The sequence below is a fragment of the Anthonomus grandis genome, chromosome 5 (genome assembly GCF_022605725.1).
Source record: "Anthonomus grandis grandis chromosome 5, icAntGran1.3, whole genome shotgun sequence".
NCBI lineage: Eukaryota > Metazoa > Arthropoda > Insecta > Coleoptera > Curculionidae > Anthonomus > Anthonomus grandis.
The window spans coordinates 37873462-37897092 of NC_065550.1; the positions used below are offsets into that span (position 1 = coordinate 37873462).

Genomic DNA, 23631 nt, shown 5'->3' on the forward strand with positions numbered 1-23631 from the left:
AAATAATGGTTACTACTTAATAAATACTTTTCTACGTATTTTTCTATAAATAAAAACTTTTGCATTTGTTTATCAAATAAATTTTAAAAAAATGTGTCTCAATTCTATCTTAAGTGCGCGGGTGTAACGTGTGCGATTGTCAAAAAAATGTAGTAAACAAAATAAAAATGAAAAACACAATATCTGACCAGAAAAAATGTTCCATTAACAACTTTAATTTATTTATTTTTCTAAAATGCTTACTATAACAAATAATGTTTTTAAAGTACAATACAACAACTCTTAATAAATAAATTATAATATTCGGTTTCCCTGCACATTATTCCTATTATTAATCCTAATTTTCACCTGTCTTTTCGCCTCCTCCTTAAACGCCTCGCTATTCAATTTCTTCTCTAATCTTCGCTCTTTTCTATATTCTTTTAAAGCTTTTTTTCGTTCTTTCCTGTCTTCCGGCGATTCGTCTTTCGGTCTTAATGAGAGGGTCGATAATTGAGAAATAATCGATTGCCCTATAAGTTAAATTTAATATAAAATGTTAGAAGAGATTTAAAAAAAAAAAAATTTAATACCGCCAACTGATTTTGGCCCTTGGACTCCAGTATATTGCTGATCCAATTGATTTAAAGCTTTCGCCGTTAATTTGTTTTCTCCAATGACATTTCTTGGTATTCCTGTTCTCGAATCTACTTTAATTTTGTTATTCTAAAAGTAAAAGGTATATTTGAATCTACATATTGAATATTTAGCAAATCGTTTAACTATTTTGATTTTTTTTGTACTTTCTTAAATAAATTATTCATTTGCTATATACAGTAAGAACTTTTGAAAGTACCACTTTTTCAAATTGAATTTTTAACTATAAAAGTTTGAAGTTGACTCACTCAAGTAACATTTATCCCATTTTTAACTTATGCAGGGGATGTATAACAGATGATTTTAAGTTTCCTTTTTGCTTTAATTTAAATTACACTTTTTTATCAATAGAAATAAACTGAGGAATGTAAAATTAATACTATAATAAACCTACCCTCGGTTCTTTAATAATTTTCGGATGGTTATACAAATTTGAATAAGTGCTTAAAATTGTTTCACAATCCCACTTTTCTGGTTCATTGATTTCAACATATTGCACTTCCTACAATCCAAACAAAAAAATATATAAAAATTCTACATTTTGCTACATTCAATGTTCCTTACACCTTCACTGTCACTCTCTTGAAGTTTCTCTAATCTTTCTTTAATCTTCTGACTTAACTTTTCATTGTCCAAATGTTCTCTTGCTTGTTCCTTCTCAAATTCAGTGGCACACTGTAACAATAAATCAGAATTTTCTAATACATGTCCTTCAATTTCTTCTGTATCTAATGCTCCAATTTCTGTGTCATCATATTCTTCGTACATCTAAAAACACAACTCGATAAATAAATGAAAATCTATCAAATAATATGCAACCTTTTCAAATCTGTCATCCAATAAGGTTAACTGATTATTCCTTCTTATAACTGAGCTTGTCATAGAGTAATTTGTAAATCTTGATTTGGTTTCTTCTTTTGAAAATGACATGTCTGAACCTAGAGATCTGCCAAAAAAAAATAAATAGCACTAACCGAATTACATAAAACCTTGCTTCACTTACCCAACTTCATCAATTTCCTCACCATCAAAATCAGAATCCAGATAATCGTCTTCATCCTGTTCGTTAAATTCATCATCCGATGCCACCCCTTGCGCCAGTTCCATAAAATTATCTTCCAACTGATTTTCTGGATCGTTATAATCAAAATCATCATCCATTGCCGCCACTAATTCTGGGTCCAAGTGAAGCTGTGGGCCTAAAAAATTATATTTTTTTTATAATCATTGTTTATACTAATTGCCTCAAAAATTACCTGATATAGGGGCTGCCTTACCAAGCATACCAACTTCTTCTTCTACCTCTGAAGCGAACACAGAAGAAGGCAAAGCAATGTTCGATTTCTTTTTTTCTTCTCTTTTTTTAAGTTCTGCTTCAACATGCTCGGGCCATTCCACAACATTATCTGATCGTTCTAAAAGAGCCCATTATATTTATAATGAGAATAAAAAATATGAGAATCTTAAAGTATGTACCTTTAAGATGTTGTAAATAATTAAAATCATCATCAAAATAGATTCCATATTTGTGTTGTTCTTCGATTCTCTTCTCTTTTTCGGCTTTCGTTTCTTTTTGAGTTAAAGGAACCAGAACGTGCTGTGGGGCAGTTTCATCGGCCACAAGAGGATCCTGTTGACTCCTATGGACCAATTGGAAAGTAACTCCTTTAAGTTTTTTCTTGTTTTTAGGCTAAAATAACTTTAATTGGTCATATTTGGTAGACAAGGGTTTTGGATTGTCAAATGTAACATGCAACTTACTTACCATTTTGCACTAGACGGTGATAGTCAGTTTTTGAGAAAAAACGCTTTATATAAATAATTTTACTGAATATTTGTAGCACAGAACACAAATATATAGTATGACACAGATATATAGATTTGTAGATCAATTAGAAAATCACGTGTATCTATTTACTAAAAAATTATGACACAGACACAAGTGTCACATGTCATCGCTACAAAATGTCATATTGTGTGTGAAGTATAACGTTGCCAGCGACCTATTTGTAGTCCGCGGCTGCTGTTATTTAATTAATATAATACCCATATCTCCTGAAATTCCCAAGGGATTTTCGTAATTTTCTGTCCAAATATTAAAAATGATTCCCTAAATCGAATTATGGTGATCCCAAACCTCTACAAACTAAGGTTTCGTTGCGAAAATTAATTAAAAGTCAAATTTTAAAGAAATGAAAGACATTAATTCTCAAAGGATTTGGATAAAATATTTTTCTATAATAGATAATAAATAATATCTAAACCGACTCTAGATGGTTACAAAGCTCTACGAATGAAATATTTTTCATAAAAAATTATTGTATTGTTAGATGTAGTTGTTTAGACTTATTTTATGTTCAAATTAGATTTAACGTCTTATTGCGCAGTTAAATTCGTGACGTCATATTAGGGATTAAGTTGAAGAAATGAGCAGCAACACCGCTGATGAATTGCCATTTATGTCGAATGTCAATGGTCATGTCATATGTCATTACTTCTTTAGAATTCAATCGTCAAGCAACATCATCAGGCGGCTTTGCCGATTTCCCTGCATCATTTTTATCTTTGAGTTTAATATCAAGTTGTAACAAAGCAATCCACAATTAGTGTATGTGGATATCTTGGCATTAAAGACATTAAAAATCAACAGCAGCATTATTATCACAAGAAATTTTATGATACAACCAGAGACCTACACAAAGAGTCTCCGCATATTTAATGTGCACTTTTAAATAGCATAAATCCATTTAGATTGTCAATATCTGGACAGAAAAAAAAATACTAAAATCCCTTAGGAATTTTAGAAGAGAAAAGCATTATATTGATCAAATAACAGCGGGCACGGACTATAAATAGGCTGTCAGCGACCAATCGGACGTTAGCTTCGCACAAACTCGATCCACATGCGACCAAAATTATTCAGTTATCTATAGTTAGTATTAATACAAGAAGAAGAAGAAGAAGAGATAGAATTATTAATCTATGTTATGTCAGTAACGTCACTGGCCACTGTTCCGCTTAACCTTCGTTACTCAAAAAAAACTGTATTTTTACATCAATTCTCTCAAATAAATCAAAAATCATTTTATAATAAATACGCCGCCAGTAATGACCTGGTAAATTCCGAAATAATAAATTAGTGTGCCAACATTAGAAGTGAGAATGGCCGATACTGCCGTGGCGAATCAGGCCAATGGGGTTGGAGAGGCTGCCGCCCAAAATGTAAGTAAAACCTTAATAATTACGTTTTAAAAAAGTCCTTTAATTAGTTTATCAATTTGGCGTTTAATTAGTAAGCACCGTGACACAAGGTTTTTTATTATTGGACCCTGCAGTGACCATGAAGGATTTAAACTCCTGCCTAAATTCAGGAATGCTTAGAAAAAACCTTGTTAAGTCATGTGTTTCTTAGGAAATTTAACATAGAGGCCATTAATTATATAAAATTGAGGACACTTTTTCTATTTTTCAATTATTTGCTTATGAATTAAATATATGCAAACATTCCAAGTGTTATCAATGAATCTAAATTAATTAAATGATGAGATAATTTTTGCTTTTTAGGAAGGCAAAAACAAAATTGAATAAAGATATTTCAAATGATCTTCATGACAAATACAGCCATTATATTCATTCACTCTGTAAACTATTATCTTTATATCGTCAGTGTAATTTGCAAAGTGTGTAACTCCATTTAGCAAAATTTTACAGGAGAGCTAAAAACCTGATTAATGTGGGTACTACTAACATAGGTTAAAAGGAAATTTGTTTAAATGAGTGTTAGTTAAGTTAGGTGAAGTAAAAGAATAATATATGGAGATACAGTTTTTTTTTCTAGAAATAAATAGCCTTTATTTTCTTCCTCTACATAAAATAAAAATTCATTCAGGTTGTCTTTCTTGGTCACAACACAACAAATAACTCTAAATTTACTGGTCAAGTCACAAGTTATTAGGTTACAAATATTAAGGTACCAGTGACTGACCTAAAAATAATTAACCGTAAATAACTAAAAAAATAAGATCAAATACTTAAAAAAATGTGAAATTAGATGCTTATAAAATGTACAGGATTCTACTTATTATAAGGTAATTGATCGTAAAATGCATGGTAGTCATAAGGTAAACTTTTTTTCAGCTGCTGTAAGTGTTCATATTTTTCCTTCTTTATGGGGAGTCTGGTTCTGTACAATGGTGGCAAGGTATCGAAGTCGAAATCTATTTGAGGTTTGCAGGCAATCTGACTTGAAAAGTTTTCCATTGCAATTCTGAATGTCATAATTTAAAAAACATGTTTTCTCTAGTGCACTTAATTGCTTTTAAGTCAACTACTTGAAGATCTCCTACTCTTTTTTCAGGTCATATGGATGCAATAAAACTTATCTTCCCTTCTACGTTCTTACAGTAATCATGTGACAAATACTCTACATTATAAGCACTTTTCAAACATGCTTTTTGGCAAATCGCAACATAATCAGCTGGTACGTTAATTCTGAACTTTCTAATCATCCTCTCTATAGTTGAATGCATGCTGTCCGCCTCCATCTGACTGTGACCCTTCTGTAGGTATTTTTGTATTATGGTTACATCTTTTTCAATTGCCAAGTTAAAAAGCGCATTTGCCAACACAGAATTTCTGTTTTGTGCTGCGCAGCAGTTTTTAAAGTCAGCTGAAGATGGGATCTGTTCTGATTACTATTTACTGAAAATCATCTCTAAAATATCTTAGTAGATTCGTTTTAAGGGCTCAAGTGCTTGGTACTTTGTCAACTAATTTTTTTATTACAAAAAAGAGTAATTCAAGCCATGTGTAAAGCCAAGAGTAACCAAAGTAACCATGAGTCTTGTTGTCCCCTTTTTATTGGTATAAATAAATTGAAAATTTATTTTTTTATATGGGTAAAAACTATTTAATCACCTTCCTCTAGAAATAAGAACTCAAATAGCTTTAAAAAAATGTTACTTAGTATGAAGTATTATTATAATTCTTGAGAAGTATTTTAGTGATGGCCTGACCTGATAATAGTTTTTTAATGCTATAACCAGTTTTCTAGTGGGAATATTCCTGAATTTAAATTTGTTTTCTTATAGCAAAATGGCACCGCAGGCCAACCCCAACCATCAAAACTAGAAACAATCCTCTCGGTAGTGAAATCCCTAATCGTGAGGGGACTCATTATTTACGTAATATCGTCGTTCTTCAGAGGCAAAGCTCCGCAGCCGAACAGCACAAACTCTGCTCAAGGACCGACATTTTCAGCGAAAAACATTTTTCCCGATGGAACCCCGCTGACCCTCTACGTGTACCTTGCAGAGACCGACATGTTAACCAACTATCATCACTCCCAACTATTTTGGATCAAAGAGAACATTATTTATGGAGATTGGACGGCGGGCCCTAATAAGGACGGGATATTCGAGATTGAAAAGGAGGTGCCCATAACCGATGGTATGAGGAATAATGGGTCGTTGTTCTTGCATGCTTTCGTCACTCGGTTAGGGAACAGTCCCGATCCTAAGGCTAAGAATTATGATCGGGAACAGATGACTTCTACTATGAAACAACTTAACAGGTAAAGGCGAAGTGCTGTTAATGGTAATCGGGTTTGTTTTATTTGAGTGGCATAGTTCGGATGGTTTAAAAAAAGTAGTTTTATGTGTTGTATACTTCTACTAAAAAACAGTTTATTAATAATTTTTTTTTTGAGTATCTATATTCATACTCTTTGCATATTGACTTTGGAATAAGTGCTATATTTGATTTTATTAAGAATAATTTAGTGTAAATCTTGGAGGTCTACACTATATACATAATATATAATTGTGGCAAAAAGTATGCTTGTACATACTAAATAGGTTAAAAAGGTTACTACAGTTATCTGCAAACTATAGTTATAGAGACAACTTGACTCAAGAATTTTCAAGGTTTTGTCCACTGCAATTGCAGCCTTTCAGTGTCATCCACAAAACAGTATACTTAGTTAATATTCTTACAAACATCAACATTTGCATTTTACAACAATACTTCAACCATTACTACTGCTCAATAGAGTCTTAAGGATCAATTTCTAAAACAGTTATGCTTTAAACTAGTTGGGTTTTATCCTCAAAATTTATCGCTTGATAGATTTACGATCATTTTACTATAGCATCCTTATTTGAGCGGGTAAGTTTTTTCTGCATAAAATTTTAAACAACCACTTTGATTTCTCTGAGCTACTTAGTCAACTTGACTTTTATGTTCCACCATCTGACCAAATGCAAGGGTTCTCAATTTTATATATTACCCACATCAATCTTGACAGTTACTTGGGGGAGAATTGCTGCCTGATTTTTTTTTCCATAGAGGGAAACACAATTGTTTAATTGTATCACTGGAGCGTAGGCTAGATTGTAGATTGTAGATTGAGAAGGGAGTCGTTTCGGCTGATCCGCCGCTCAGCACTGCTACCTGTGAGATATTTTGTGCATAACTCTACTTGTCTTAGTTTGTCTCAAAAAGTCTTAGACTTCTGCCGTACAAAGCTATATTTTTGGGAGGTAGTTGTCCCACTTCTTGAGGTGTTGGTTGTACCCCTTCCAGGTACTTGAGCCTCTTGCAGAGTTGGGTCGGGCATTCACAGAGCAGGTGTTCTGCTGTTTCTGTGGCATTGCTGCAGAATCTACATTGGTCGTCCTCTGTTATACCTATTGCCTTTAGGTTATATTTCACTGGGCAATGACCGGTTAGGAGTCCGACTGCTGTGCTGATGTCTGATCTGTTCATGTCTAGGAGCTGTTCAGCTCTTTTTCTAGAAGTGGTTATAAACTTTTTTGCCTGTCTTAGTCCTGGTGCTCTTCTCCAGTGCGACAGCAATTGTTCTTTTTCCCACCTGTTTAGGTCTTCGGTGATGTGGGTCTTCATTAAACCACAGTATGGCTTTTTTTTTAGCCCCTTTTTTTGCAAGGCGATCGGCTTCTTCGTTCCCCTCTATACCCCGGTGGCCAGGTAGCCACATTAGTGTTACTTGATTCTTTGTTGTAAGGCGCTTTAGGGTTTGTTTGCACTCCCAGACTAGCTTTGAATCACATTTAAAAGCTTTCAGGGCCTTTAGAGCAGCTTGGCTGTCTGATAGTATAAATATGCTTTTTCTTTGGAGGCCTTGGTTGATGCACTCTTTTGCACATATGTCTATGGCAAGCACTTCAGCTTGAAAGATGTTAGGGTATTTGTCCAGTGACTTTGAGATCTTAATGTTAGGGCCTGACACGCCCAGCTCCTTCTGTTAGTTTGGAACCGTCTGTGTACCATAGCGATGCATTGTCGGCTTTTGGTACTTCTTTTTTCTCCCATGATTGGCGATCATCTATGATCACTTCGAATGGAATTTCTAGACCCAGCATGGCCGTTATGTGGTCACGTGGTTTGCTGGCATTTTCCAGTTTAATTTCTTCGAGGATGCGCAGGTGACCACTTAAATCCCCAGGCTTGAATTTGCCGGTTTGGAAAAGCCTGTGAGCACTGTTAATTGCCTCTTTTTTCACGCTTATGTGAAGTGGAGGCATGTTTAGCAGTGTCTCTAAGGCTGTGGTAGGACAAGTAGACATTGCCCCGGTTATTCCTAGACATATCAGCCTTTGGACTTTGTTTAATTTGGTCTGTGCGGTTGTTTGTTTGGTCTTCGGCCACCATACCAGCGAAGCGTATGTGATGATGGGCTTAATGACTGTTTGGTAGATCCAGTATACCATTTTCGGTTTTAGCCCCCATGTCTTGCCAACGAGTTTGCGGCATGTCCAGATTGCCACTATGGCTTTGGAAATGGTCTTGTCTAGATGATTGTTCCAAGTTAGTTTGTGGTCCAAGGTAACCCCCAGGTATATACGTTTAATATAGGTGCTCTGAGTTCTAGCTTCCTTCTTCTGGTAAACGGCACTAAAATTGTTTTTCTAGGATTTAAAGATAATCCTTCAGTTTCGCCCCAGTTTTGTATAGTATTTAGGGCACTTTGCATTCGATTCGATATTACGCCCTCGTGCTTGCCCCTAACTATTACTACCAGGTCATCTGCGTAGCCTAGAACTGTGAATCCGGATCTACTTAATATGTTAAGAATTTTGTTTACTACTAATGTCCACAGTAGAGGTGTCAGAACCCCTCCTTGGGGACATTCTTTTACTGTGGTTACTGTTGCTGACGCTCCATTTATTTCTGCTGTGATGGAGCGGTGCTTGAGCATTGATCCTGTCCACTTTACGATGGGGGCCTCCACCCCCCAGTCTTGCAAGGCTTTTGTTATGGACAGGTGTGAGGTATTGCTCCCACTCGAATGGAGCGTAGACTAACTTTTTAAACAGAAATAGCCTTGAAGATGACCTAAATAAAAGCCGGAATGTCGTCACTACTAGGCCCTAAATCTGCTACACTCTTGTTTTGTTTAGGTTTGGTTTATTAGAATTTTTTTCTGTGTTTTTCAAGCCATTCAATGTTTCGGCACTGATTTGTTTCCTTGTTTTTCTCTCTTTGGAATGTTTGAATACTGGATTTTGAATTGAGAGAGATAGAAGGAAAAATTAAGATTAGTTTGCTCTTTATTCAATACTACTTACTCTCATGTGACTATAGAAACAAAATTCTTCGTCTCTTACTGGCAAGTTTATCTTGGGTTTTATTGGTTAAATTATTCATTATTGGAATACTTTGAAGACTTTTTTAGTCTTTTTGAGGAAATGTCTAAAATCCATGAACTAAAAATCAAGATATTTTAATTTTTATTCCAGGAATGCCTGTAAGAAAAAGACAATTTGTCTCTTATTATTTTACGTCAATATCTTGAGTTCTAGCGATGAAATTTTGCAATTATTGATTTATGAACTGCTCTGAAGGCTTTTTAGTAGTCTTTTCTAAAGTCCATTCATTACAAGTGAAGAAAATGGAATTTTTATTCCAGAAGTGCCTGTAAGAAACAAAATAATTTGGTTACACTACTATTTCATTTTTTAATATTGAAAGATGTTTTAAATCTCCATAATTTTTCTAGAGTTATGAAGATTTAAAACTAGAAAGTTAGATATTTCTTGTCTTTTCATAGACTTCCTTGATTATTGCTTAGGTACCCTTGAGTGAGTCGGTTGTTTTGTTTCATTTCATTTCTTCGACAAACGAAAATCATATGCGGAAAAAACTCTAATAATGTTGATTTAACACTTTACCTTTCAGATATAAGAAGCTAAAGGCGAGCAAAACGAAAAATCTGCTTACTGGAGAAACTGAGAAGACCCAAGTGGAAGATGGTAAAATAATCTCCCACTGGCATCCGAACTTCACGTTGAACCTCGTCACTGATCAAACGCAGTGGGTTTATGGCTCCGTACCGGCCCCCCTGGACGTATACGTCCATTTCACCGACGATCTGAAGCACTACAAACCGATTTTATATCCGAACGATTACTGGAACATGGCCAGAGACTATAAACCCTTAAACGAGAGTTTCGCTCTGCGACTGACCTTTCAACCGTTGAGTTTGTTCAGGTGGCAGATATACGCGGCGCAAAGCATGAGGAATAATATGTTTAGTATGTTCTCTGAGGGTTCGGAGGATGCCGAGAAGAGCGACGACGAGCAGGATACTCTTAAAGAAACGATTATGGACACGAATCCCTATTTGTTAGGGATTACGGTGGCGGTTTCCTTGTTGCACTCGGTGTTCGAACTTTTAGCTTTCAAGAACGACATCCAGTTCTGGAACAATCGGAATTCTTTGGAGGGTTTGTCGGTACGTTCGGTGTTCTTCAGCGTCTTCCAGAGTTTAGTGGTGTTGCTCTATGTGCTCGATAACGAAACGAATATACTCATAAGAGTCTCTTGTTTTGTCGGATTGGGGATTGAATTGTGGAAAATCTGGAAAGTTGTGGATATTAAATTTGAAAATGGCCGGATCGTTTTCAAGGATAAAGGCTCTTACGTGGAGTCTAGTACTAAAGTTTATGACGAATTGGCCTTTAAGTATTTATCTTGGCTGTGCTTCCCTTTGTTGGCCGGTTATTCGGTTTACGCTCTATTATATTTAGAGCACAAAGGGTGGTACTCTTTTATCCTGGATATACTCTATGGTTACCTGTTAACCTTTGGGTTTATCATGATGACCCCCCAGTTATTTATTAACTACAAGTTAAAATCCGTGGCGCATCTTCCCTGGAGGATGTTAACTTACAAGTTCCTTAACACGTTCATTGACGATATGTTCGCGTTCGTTATCAAAATGCCCACGATGTATCGGATAGGGTGTTTCAGGGACGATATCGTTTTCCTCGTCTTTCTTTACCAAAGATATATTTACCCTGTAGATAAGAAGAGACGGAACGAGTACGGGTACAGTGCGGAGCAAGAGGAAGCGCAGAACAATGGCGCAGTCGCTCTGCCCCAAGAGACTAAAAAGGAACAGTAATAATATTGTAAATTGTTTATTTATTGTTGTAATTAATAGATATTGGTTGTTAATTTGATCCAGTATACTCGATATCTGATGTCTAAGTAATACAGGCAGTTTATTTAAATGGATGAAATGAAAATAGATGTAAGTTTAGTAAGTAAAATTGTGTTTTTTTTTGTAACTGTGGATTTTTTCGTAAATCACTTTGGATAATTTCCGACACGTTTTCAAATTAGCCAATAAGCAAACAATTTCGTATTGTAGCGATTTTACTGTTACTCGATTGCATAAAAATAGTCCAAGTAATTTATTTAAATTAGTAAAAACGATCACTTAAGACTACTAGAAATATTTACGTCCGGTTCAAATCTCGCGGCAATATTCCAAACTTCACTGAACTAACTACGAGAGGCGAAGCAGCTCCTGATATACTCGGCTGACCATAGTTCGAGAAAATTCGCTGATCTTCGAGATGTCGTGCAGTATGCCACTTGTGTCATCCGGAATGACGGAGAATCAGCTGATTTCTCCGTGTTTAAGCACGGCGCCCACTGAATCGGCATCGACCGTCTCGGTACAATCGGCCGGATTTGCTTCACATGTATTTGAATGAAGCCGCGCGCATTGAATCGGTTCGGTACGATCGGTCGGTTCGGTTTTCTCCGGCGACGATCTCATATTGTGGGGAGGGCAACTTTTGCCGATTGCACCGAAAGCCTGCGACTAGAGAGAGGAACTGTTTCAAAAAATCTTAAAAACCGTTGATTTGAATTTTTGAATTTGAACAAACGAAATTTTAATCGAAGCTGTTCGCAGTTTTAGAATATTGTATTATAAACAAATCACATATCATCTTGATAATTTAAGGAAAGTAAACGCTTGGGAGATGATATCCAAATTAACTGGATGTTCTGGCAAGTGTCATTTATTATATCTTAAATCGGTGTTTTCGGTTTCATCAGGAGATTTTAAAACTCAGTTTCAATTATCTGAGGATGCCAACTTGGTCGGCGAAATGTGCGAGTGTGAAAGTTCTCGTTTTGGTGTTAAGTGGTGTACAACTCTTGCTTTGAATATAATTTATGTTTTTACATAAATACACAAAAAAGACAGCTTATTATATAAATTCAAATGCACGTTGGAATGCTATGTTATAATTTATTTTATTTGACTCTATACAGGGTGTCCCACAACGAATGCCGGCTTTTTTTAAAATTTGACAGTATACCAACGTTGAGGCGCAATTCTGCTAAAATAATTTTGAGATAATGCAAAAACCAGTTCTCTTAATGATACAACCATTCTCTTTAAAAAAATCCAAAATCTTCTACGCTTTTCTACCGCTTCTACTTCAGCACAGGCTACTGCAATTATAACATCCTCTTCAGAATCTGAGGAACTGCCATAGAGTAATTAAAAGTATGTATATATATATATATATATATATATATATAAAGTATTATATATTTAATATTCATTTCTCTATGGGAACTGCTGACTTTTTTTTAAAAACGCTTAAACGGGAGCTTAATCACAATAGTTCTATATGCTCGAATAGTCGAACCACTTTTAAACGTCGCCGTGTCTTCGTTCTGCCGATTGTATGAGCGCTAGTTAAGGCGCGTCCACACTATGCCAATCGGCATCATTCGGCTTATGCCGATCGACAAAACCGAATTAGTGTAGACGTACCGGTCGGCCTTGCCGAAAGCCGGCCCGAATCATGCCGAATTCAACCCGACTAAAGTCGGTCTCCTTCAAAGAAAACCGAACCGAATGAAATCAAAATCCACAAGTGTGTACATGCCGGGCGGCTTTAGTCTCAGTCGAAGGAAAGTCGCATGCGTGCAAATTTATTTTATTTGTTTTTTAAATGTTTAGAGTTTGTAGGTGACAGTACGTTATTTTTTGCATTGACTTCGGAGTTTTTGCTTTTAGTTCAGAATTATGACGTGGACTGACGAAGAAACGTTGGCCTTTATTGATATGTATCGTGTTCGTTCTTCATTATGGAACAGTTGAAATTCCGATTACAATAATAAAAACCGAAGACATGACGCTCTCACGGAAATTGCTGTTTCATTTGGTATAGAGAAGTTGAATTGGAGAAATTGTTTCATTTGGTTTTTCAAGGGAAAGAAAGAAAGAACTCGAAAGCAAAAAAACTAGAAGTGTTACTGACGAAGCGTACGTAAGCAAATGGTTCATGGTTCAATGGTAAGCAAAAACAACATAGCTTGGTACGCAAACTATGTTGTTCTTAACCGACAAGAATAAACCACGAAAAACAGTAGATAATGTTGAGGTAAGTTCATATTTTTATTTTTTAAATTTGTCGATTTGAAAATTTAAGTTTGTCCGTTAGTAGGTCAACCTAAAATAACTCAAGAATTTTTTTCTTCAAAACTATGGACTTTAAAGATTTACAAGAGGAAGACACTGGAAATGGAGGAGAAGTTCAAGGCCAAGTTTCAACTCAACCATCAACTTCCCAAGAGAAACAGGCAGCAGCGGAGACTCCTACAAAAATACTCAAATCCAAAGTTTTTACATCTTCGAAAACCCTCAAAAGCAAATCCGCAAAACTTTCATTAAGTAATTCTGCTAAGGCACCTATCTTTGATGAAGCGGTGAATCTCATGAGATCCATTCAGTCAAAAAGAGTGGACAACTGTGGATGAATATTTATTGTTTGGTAAACAGGTAGTGATAAAGATACGCAGACTTGCTACACCGCGAACCAGATTTTTGACGCAGAAATGGGGATGTATGAACAATACAGTGCACCAACTAGGGCTGCATACAGTAACATGGCACTTTCTACCTCAAACATTCCAAGTCATTTTTCCCCATGACGTACCACTTATCAGCTAGCATGGTGCTCAATCAGACTCATACAATGATGGAATCACCTGCATATTCCCAGTCGCCGTCGCCTGCATGTTCTCAAGCGCCGTCACCTGGATCTGTTTTCTCTGATGGCTTTATGGACAACTACTCCCAGCAGCACTCTCAAGAACGATCCAGCCATGAGGATGACTCTACACACTTAACGCTTCTTTCTGGCACATGAAGATCTTTACCAAAATGGTATGGATTATCTTTTCAAACATCATTTTTCTTTTTCTAATTTTGAATTATTTACTTTTTTTTTTGAATTTGTAAAACTATTTTTCAGTACTCTTTTTCTACTAACACGTATGGTTTCTTAAGACAATTTTAAAAGAAGAAATCTCTAACTACATTGTTTTTAGATTTAAAGGTCTGATGCCGGACAGTGTTTGTTTAATAATACAGTTTTTTATTCTATTTTTTTATTTTTCTTACCTTGACGTAATTTTAAAGAGTTTCGATAAGGGCGTCACAAACTTCTGGCACGAAACGAGAAATAGCTTGCTTGGATATCTTCATAGTGTACATCAATGAATGGTACGAATCTCCAGTCGCAATGAAACACAGTGTGGCTGCAAGGCGTTCACTTGCAGGAATAGCTTCCCTGAAGGATGTAGTTTTTTTTAAAGATTTTTGGTCCAATCATATTCAATAAAACCTCAAAATCAGAAATTTTCATTCTGAAAAAGTTGCTGAACCCCACGTCGTTTCTGTACTCAAAATTTAACTCATCTACCTCATCAAGTAGTAAATCTTTCATAAATTCACTAGCTCTATACTTCTTTCTACCATTGAGGATACTGGGGCGAATCCAAAATCTCCGAGAGCGAAAGCAACGACGTTCACTAGCGACTACTCCAATTATGATTGCTGCAGCAGCAGCTAAAACAACGTCTTCGTCACTACTACGTTCCAAACGCAGTGCACTAATGATGATTCGGCAGCCGGCACCGATCGGATGTCGAATTGCCGACGCAATGCCGACTTGATTATGCCGAACCGAACGTGCTGAGCGGCACAGGCCGATCGGCATAATGTGGACGCGCCATTACGCACCGAACGTACCGATCCGATTCAGTGGGCGCCCTCCTTTACAATATCGTTACAATATTATTAGGTTTTATTTACGTAGCAACACGTTTTCCTATGCTTGTTACCTCAGGTCGAAACAATGATGCTGACGTAAAGGAAAAAAATATCGGCTTAGACTGTTTAAAAAACTTAACTATATAAGTTGTCACTGTTGCTATGTATCCAAGACCACTTTCATTCTTAACTAACTTCACGTCACTAGACAAAGATGGGCTATGGTTGATGTAAAGCAAAAAATAAGGATAAAGAATATATACAATATAATAAATGCTGTTACTACTGTAATTAGTATAGCTACTTAGTTATTACGTATTAAAGTTTCTGCACTTATATGAACGACTTGTACGTATTAGACACTGCTATGATTGTTAACTCTACGCCATTAAAGAAGGATGTTCACCCTCAATTTGTTTTAAATTTACATTAGTTTGCATCTGTCAAAATGTGACACGTTCTAAAATTAACTTCACGTTATTAAACAGAAACAACTTATCGCAGACGTGAAGCAAATATATTATTTGTAATAAAGCGAACATAATGCTCTCATACTGTTTGCTCGATATTGAAAGAAGAAGAAGAGGAAGACTTAATGTCACTCTAGACACTCAATTTGAAGAAGGAAGAAGAAGAACAACGAAATAACCTTTTATCCTTGCCCTTACGTCGAATTTATTAAACATTTTTTTAGAATATTTTGCTGTCAAAGATTAAAAAAGACCTCAATGCAATTTTCAAAAAGGATTAAAATATCGCTAAAAGAAAAGGAAGAAGACCTTAATGTCTCCTGTCAGTTGTCACTACTCTGTGTGACATAAAAAAGTGTCAACATAAAACATAACCTCTTTATTTATATACTTACCAAATTTTACTTTTAAACAATGTACATAATATATCAATTATAACTAATCGGATCAACAATGAGTAAATAGTTCTATATAAAACATAAACTCTATATATCATTAAATACTATTTTTTTTCAGGCTTTGACTACACACCAAAACACCATATTACCTTAAGCAACTATAAGGGCGAACTTATAATCAAAAAACAAGAAGATACGAATCCGTCTGAAAAAACTTATCAATTAGCAAGTTTTTTTAACATAATATCAGATGAAAAAGCCGACAGTATTAAGCAGGGTTTAAACAAAATCACCATCCTGGACTTGTCTTATTGTGATTTAACCGAACTGCCTAAAGAATTGAAATTCCTTTTCCTAAAGGTGTTGAATGTGTCTCATAATAAGCTTACGGCGCCCCCGTTATGCCTTTATGGAAACGGCCTGGAGAAACTGGAGATCTTGGATTTATCCCATAATTTAATCACAGAATTCAACTTGGAACCTGACTGTATATCAACAATAAAAAAATTGTTAATAAACAATAACTGCTTTGAAAACATTCCCAGCTGGTTTTTGACTTTTAGGTGTATGCAGTTAGAGGAACTGAACTATAGCAATAATCGTGCAGAGCATTATAATTTCCTAAAACATTTTTGCAATTTCAGTTTGATGAGGTTAAGAAAGTTGGAAATGCGTGATACTTGTTTAGTTGATTCGGACATTGCATGGTTGAAGTGTTTGAAAAATCTACAAATACTTGACATTAGCAATAAATCATTAAAATTGGATAGGAAATGCATTAATAGATTTAAGGAGTTAAATGAATTGTTCAAACATCCCCGCTGGACTAATTTACAGAGCTTAACCCTTTGCAACTTAGATATATCAATGTTTCCTGAAGGAGTTTTCTGGATAGTCACATTGAAAGAATTGAATGTTTCTCATAATGTGATATCATGGTTCCCCGAGGGGATCGAGTATTTAGTTAATTTAGAATGCTTGGATGTCTCTAATAACGACATGTGTATAATACCTAAAGAAATTTGCCATTTATTTAACTTGAAAGTGCTCTTATTAGCTCATAATGTTTTGGATGAGGTGCCTGATTTGCCTGAAAATTTGGAGGTGCTTGACTTGTATGATAACAAACTTGAGACCATACAAAATATTTCCACATTTAAAAAAATTAAATATAAAGACTTTGATTATAACTATATAAATTTAAATGACTCTAAGGATTATTGCACTTCAAGGGACCAATACCGATCCATGTATGGTCACAAAAATCGAAGCTCTTTCCCCAAATTCAAGGAGTCAAGTTTAGAATATGATGATTATAGCTGTTCAAGTGATAGTGATTTTGATGAAAATCCCACTTCTGATCTGATACCTATTTGTGATATTGAAGAGGATTGGGATAAGGAGTGTGGAGAATTATTAGTTAGGGAACATCCGGATATAACTCAGTCCGATTATGAATATGAGGTAGAAGTAACAACACACCAATTTGTACATAATAAATTTAAATTAATATCTAATAATTCATATGTAAGTGATGAGGATTGGATGTTTGAAGATGCTGATTAAGTAATGTTTTAGGTTAAAAAAAAAACATTTTCTAAAATTGCTTATTTATTTGGGATGGACAGTAATAAGTTTATCTTTACTTGTTAAGACATAATAATAAAAATGTTTTTTATTTTTTATTGACTTATTTCTACCCTATATCCATCCTTGCCTCATAGACTCTTCCATCACATGTACAATTTTTTCTCTATGACTTGAGCTTATATTGCTAAGCATGTTTCTCATAAGGTCGAAAAGGTTGTGCTCTTCGACGGCCACGTCAACCCCGGTGCCCTTTTCCCCAAAAATTATGGTACAGAAAAATAAACTGTGCCCTACTTCGTTTAAATATGCCGTTTGTTTTACCATGTTCAGGAACAATTCGTAAGGGAGTTTCAGGTTGGTTTTGAATTGCGTCAGTAAGGAATTGAATTCTGCATGGTAAAACCTGGAAGAAAAAAAAAGAATAACCACAGTGTCTATAATTAAATTGGCATGTATTACCACAGATGTAAATGCTCCGCACGGAGCTATTCTATCTACTGAACTAACTATTAAACTAACTGAACTAACTATCTACTGAACAAGGAATATATAAAATAGAAAACAACCTGCCAAACAGCTTAGAAACTACAGAGACTGAATATATACACCTCTATTATAGGTACAAATATCAGTTCTATCCATTCATTTTTATGAATTGATGTTAAAAAGGTTACCTTCCAATTATCAGAAAATTTGCCTGATGTCAAGCAAAGATAATGCAGAAGCTTGCTCGCTCTCTTAAAATTAGGCTTAAAAAAAAATAGATATGATTACCATCAGGGTCAAAAGAGTAATACCACAGATGTAAATGCTCCGCACGGAGCTATTTTTTTTTAAGCCTAATTTTAAGAGAGCGAGCAAGCTTCTGCATTATCTTTGCTTGACATCAGGAAAATTTCCTGATAATTGGAAGGTAACCTTTTTAACATCAATTCATAAAAATGAATGGATAGAACTGATATTTGTACCTATAATAGAGGTGTATATATTCAGTCTCTGTAGTTTCTAAGCTGTTTGGCAGGTTGTTTTCTATTTTATATATTCCTTGTTCCTTGTTGATTCCCTGTTCAGTAGATAATCTTTTTTTATTAGTCTAAAGTTTGTGATATTTGTATGGATATCAGAAATTAAACGGATGTCCGCTGGACATTCATATTTAGGAAAAAAAAGGAAACGTTTGGATGTGCATTGCATAAATTAGTACTGTTTGGGATGTTCTGACGTTATATCAATGCTGCAGGGCCATTGCAAGAGTGTGCAAAATGTGGTTAATATTTAACAACCTCCAAGAAGAATTTACCTTAAAAAGATTAACATATGCAACAAAAAAAATATAATCATGGAAACCTTTCAAGTATGGCTATACAGACAAATTATTAGTTTATAAATATTTTTCTGGAAGATGATTGCAGTATATACTTAATATACAGGGTGTTTACGAAAGTTTGGAAAATCTTGTAAAAAGTTTAATTTTAAATTACTTTATAGGGCAGGAATAATTCGAGATTATTCATGAGGTAACACCTAGACTATAGACCAAGGATATTTACAGTTTTTTGAAGAACAATCCTTCATCTTGCTGGAAGATCTTTCATTATAAAGACGCATAAGAATGTGGTTTATGCATGACGGCACTACACCTTATTATAGTTTATAAATTAGAGAACATCTAAACCTGTATTGTGGCCGGTTAGATCACCAGATTTAAAGCTTTGAAGAGTGCAGCAAGGATTAATTTGTGAGTGTAACAGGCAATATGGTGCTCACTGTAAACAATTTTTGTCGTTAGAATTTTCTTTTATTAATTTTGTTGCCATCCTCATTGGTTATTGTTAAAGCCAATACTATACTCAGATATTATCCAAAGCAATACAGCAGTTTTGCAATACTTCTAAGCAATAAGGAACAATAGAAAATAAAGTTCTAACGTTGATCTCGCAAACTATCAAGTTTTTGACTAACGTACGTGTGGGTCAATTCACATATGTTGATCTGTAGTACCTCCAGTTTCGCAGACACCCTGTATTTTAGATATGTTTTTAAATTTGAAATTCAGGCCGAGAACAAAACTTTCCATAAATTTAAAAAATAAATCTTATTGTGACTTACTTAAGCAACTCGTCAATATGTTCTTTGAGCACATCATTCCTAACGCTGATCAACAAAAAAAACACCAAATCGTGTCCGAACGATCCATATTTCATCATTTGGAAATCGACCAGTTTCACTTGTACCCCCTGTTCACTCTCATCATCGTCCTTAACCATAACATTATTAATCCAAAAATCCCCATGTACCGCCGTATTCCAGGGCTCCTCCTCCAAATGGATGTGCTGAATGGGGCCCATGTGGCAGCGGTTCATCACGTCCTCGATTTGTAAAATGTAGGGGGCGCATTCGGGCAGTTTTTTTATCGCCTCCAGCAGGATTCCCTCCGGTCTTATCGGGGGCCGTTTCCGCGCAGGTTGATCGTCGTCATTTTTGGGAGATGATGGAGGAGGGTTCGATTCTTCGAAAAAACGTTTTAACGTTTCGAAGGATTCGGGTTTGTTGGTTTTTAGGGCGATCGGGAGAACGTGGAACAGGGCGAGTTTCTTCAGGACCGTTTTCGTGGCGGCCAGGTCCAAACCTACGTAACGGTCCGCATTACCGTAACCTGAAAATGTATATGCAGGGTGTAGCAGTCCCATAGACTTCTATTCTAAAGAGCATTCAATTCTTTTTCTATTGGTATCCTAATTTATTGCTTTTTGTCTAAAGGTTCCGAAATATTCGATTTTTAAAGGTCATAAAAATATTTTTAATTTCTAGGTTAGTATTTACATAAAAATAACACATTACGTCTCCTTAGTATAGCGTAAAAATTGTTAGTTTATTGTAGTAATTGTCAATTTAAAAATTGTAAGTCTCACTTTTACGCCGACACTACGCAGTAATACATCTCTTTTTTTTTGTAAAGATTTGTTTTGTATTTTGGCAACGATAGCCAAGTCTCTTTGCAAGAAAAATTTAAACATTTTGCTAAATAATATCGTTTTATCTCCCTCTGACTTTTGTAAGAGTCTAGGCTTAGTCATGCATACTATACTAAGATATAAGATCATATCCAGTTAAAATTTTGATTCGCTTATTTGAATCTAAAACTTATTTACGGTTACAAAAACTTTGTACTCGTAAACACTTTATGTCAATCTTTATTACTAAGCCATTGCAACCATTGCAATAGTTTTTACCACTCCATGCCCTAATAATCGTCATCAATACAGATACCAGACTTATCTATGACCTAAATAGAAAAACTAGCATTACGCCGTATCTTCGAAGATCTAATTTACTAAATATGAATAATCGGCACTAACTTCGATTCTACTGTTTAGATTTTAAAAATTTTTGAATTTTTAGAAATATTATTCTACGTTATGTATATAAATATTCTAATTAATTTGCTTGATAGAATAAATAAAATAAATATTTATTGACTATTTTACTTCGACAAAAATATTTTTTTATTTGGGAAAAAGTAATTTCTACAATAATACATATGGAATTTACTTACGATACGCATTATTTTATAAGTTGCAGAAAACATTATCCATTTTCTCGTAAATAACCCATAAAGTCCGTTTTCGAACTTCTCCTTAACATTTCGGAAAATTTCACCGTGAATTGACCGACATTCTGCTATAATTCGCCTTTTAAGATCAACAACATCCTAATATTGTATTTCATAAATAATGGTTTCCAAGGAAAGAAACCTGAAAGTATTAAATCAGGTGATCTTGGAGGCCATTCAATTAGTTTCTTTAACCAATCAATCGGGAATGTCTCGCTCCATCTGTTGGACTGGAAAAAAATAATGAGGTAGAACACCATTCTGCTCCTGGGATATTAATAAAATCTACTATAAAACTGAAATAACCTCTGACTCAATTTGAGTTTCTTGATCATAGGTGATAAGAGCATCAATAGTTAGTTTCTTATTAAGGTACAGATAACTTGTCTTCAATAAATAAAGGGCATAAGAATAACAGTTGAAACATAAACTTTTTGGAAATATTGTGTACTTATGTCCTTCTCGAAAAAATTTTTCATATAGAATTTATATATTTATCGCTGAAATAAATTCGGTAGAATATTAGGGATGTCGTTGATTTGACGAATCATGATTTCACATTTCTATGTTTATTCTATGTATGTTGATGATGGAGTTTATGCAATTTCAATGCCTTCTTACTGTCTCGTGTGCAGCAAATACTCCCAAGCTATACCACCTAATTCAACATAAATCGACTTATTTTGATATTTTTCATTGAAGATTTTTTTTGAAGAGAATAAATCATTCTCACACTTTATGAACTTAATAAAAATTATCACTGATCAGCCCAACAAGCAAAAGCTAATTAACATTAAGCACTATTCCTGTTTGGTTAAAAGAATAACGTATATTGTTGATAAAATAGTAAGGCTTTTAGTGGAATATTAGTGATATAGAAGACTGGTATCGAATAAACTCAAGTTAACTACATACTAGAAGTATCATTAAACTTTTATGAGATTACTTTTTAATGGCAAGGTCGTAGCTTTTACGATAGCCGAGATATGGCATTTTAGATGCCCATTTTTGGCCTCAAAAACGGACGTCGAAAACGACTTTTTCAGGATTTTCAAAGTGCTCTCATTCCCTTAGTTCTGCTCGGATCCCGTTATAACCCGGTGTTTTCGTAATCTAGGTGACCCAAATAAGACGCTGGTATACTTAGTTTGATTTCGAAAAAAATCAATTTTTGGTGAAAAAATTCGATACGGGGGGGTATACCCGAAAAATGAAAAATTCCAAACTTTGAAGGTCGATATCTCGGCTTCTATGGGAGCTATCGGAAAAATTCCAACGGTTTTGTCTTAGTTTCGTCATTCTGAATCCAACGAGACCATCCGCAAGGTCGTAGCTTTTACGATAGCCGAGATATGGCATTTTTGATGCCCATTTTTGGCCTCAAAAACGGACGTCGAAAACGACTTTTTCAGGATTTTCAAAGTGCTCTCATTCCCTTAGTTCTGCTCGGATCCCGTTATAACCCGGTGTTTTCGTAATCTAGGTGACCCAAATAAGACGCTGGTATACTTAGTTTCATTTCGACAAAAATCAATTTTTGGTGAAAAAACATTTTTCGAAGTTCCTTTGCACATCCCCAAATAAAGTTTGGAACGTTGAGTTTGAGAAAAACAGAAACGTTAATGCTTATGATGTTTTGTAAATATTTTTGCAACTTTGAAACGTGATTACTCGGAAACCTTTAAGCAAACAGCAACAAAGTTGGTTACCACTGAAAAGAGAATTGAACGCTCTTTAAAACGATGTCACTTGACCCTCATTCTTATTTATAATTCCAATGGTGACATTGAATAACATTTGACTAACACAATACACTGACAAATAAAATTTACGTGTCTTTCTTATTTTTTATTGGAAGTGGGAATGTTTATATTGATAGCCGATACATGGAAAATTGATTATTACTTATAGGAGACTTAATATAAAATTTTTATATTATAGTAGAGGGGTAAAAACATACCTCTGGCTTAAGAATTAAAGTAGCTAGTACAACTTTTCCGATTTACCTTCAGGATGTAAATTCTCCAACACCAAAACCGATTCGGAATCCGCGCGCTCTTTCGTCGGATCCAAGCTGTACCTGGCCCCAAGACATTTCGGGAAAATATCCACTTTCACTCCATATTCTTCCCCAAAAGACACCAACAACGGGACTATTTCTTTATACCATTTAATTTCGTTGTGCATGGCCTGACAGTGCATCATACCCTGGTCTCCTTTAGGAATTGTTTTGGCTACAGTGCTCACCTTCTTTTTGAGGCCATTTTGGTCTAATTCAAAGTCCACTCGAAGGATTAAACTGGCGAAGTTCTCCCCGGGGGCCGTGAGACGGGCATAGTCCACATTCTTTATGGCACCATCCAAATGGGGCTGAACTATTTCCTCGACGTTTTTTATGGAATAATCGATGGCGGACATGACGGTGCTGTATATAATGTGTCACTACAATAATTTCAGGAAACCATCTGATATGTGACTTCTGTTATCAGTTTTATATATAATTTGTATAGGCATATATATATATAGAATTTTATC

At 35.1% G+C, this 23631-nt stretch overlaps 4 protein-coding genes across 4 annotated transcripts; 2 read left to right on the forward strand and 2 right to left on the reverse strand.

The window, feature by feature from the left end:
• Window positions 1-204: 204 nt before the first annotated feature.
• On the reverse strand, window positions 205-2574 carry LOC126736404 (protein LTV1 homolog). The gene is made up of 9 exons (XM_050440734.1): window positions 2402-2574; window positions 2113-2326; window positions 1893-2051; window positions 1640-1835; window positions 1456-1582; window positions 1201-1404; window positions 1031-1138; window positions 573-705; window positions 205-512 (listed from the first exon to the last, which is right to left on the reverse strand). Exons 1-9 carry the CDS (start codon window positions 2402-2404, stop codon window positions 295-297), a joined length of 1362 nt encoding a protein of 453 aa, XP_050296691.1. The 5' UTR covers window positions 2405-2574; the 3' UTR covers window positions 205-294.
• A 1043-nt stretch (window positions 2575-3617) lies between these two features.
• LOC126736531 (putative lipid scramblase CLPTM1) lies at window positions 3618-11210 on the forward strand. The gene is made up of 3 exons (XM_050440923.1): window positions 3618-3858; window positions 5727-6208; window positions 9835-11210. The coding sequence occupies exons 1-3, from the start codon at window positions 3799-3801 to the stop codon at window positions 11060-11062; spliced, it is 1770 nt and encodes a 589-aa protein (XP_050296880.1). The 5' UTR covers window positions 3618-3798; the 3' UTR covers window positions 11063-11210.
• A 4497-nt stretch (window positions 11211-15707) lies between these two features.
• LOC126736407 (leucine-rich repeat protein SHOC-2-like) lies at window positions 15708-17576 on the forward strand. Its single transcript, XM_050440738.1, has 2 exons — window positions 15708-15952; window positions 16012-17576. Exons 1-2 carry the CDS (start codon window positions 15949-15951, stop codon window positions 17457-17459), a joined length of 1452 nt encoding a protein of 483 aa, XP_050296695.1. The 5' UTR covers window positions 15708-15948; the 3' UTR covers window positions 17460-17576.
• On the reverse strand, window positions 17487-23588 carry LOC126736409 (uncharacterized). Its single transcript, XM_050440741.1, has 3 exons — window positions 23103-23588; window positions 19593-20139; window positions 17487-17886 (listed from the first exon to the last, which is right to left on the reverse strand). Exons 1-3 carry the CDS (start codon window positions 23512-23514, stop codon window positions 17595-17597), a joined length of 1251 nt encoding a protein of 416 aa, XP_050296698.1. The 5' UTR covers window positions 23515-23588; the 3' UTR covers window positions 17487-17594.
• Window positions 23589-23631: the final 43 nt, after the last annotated feature.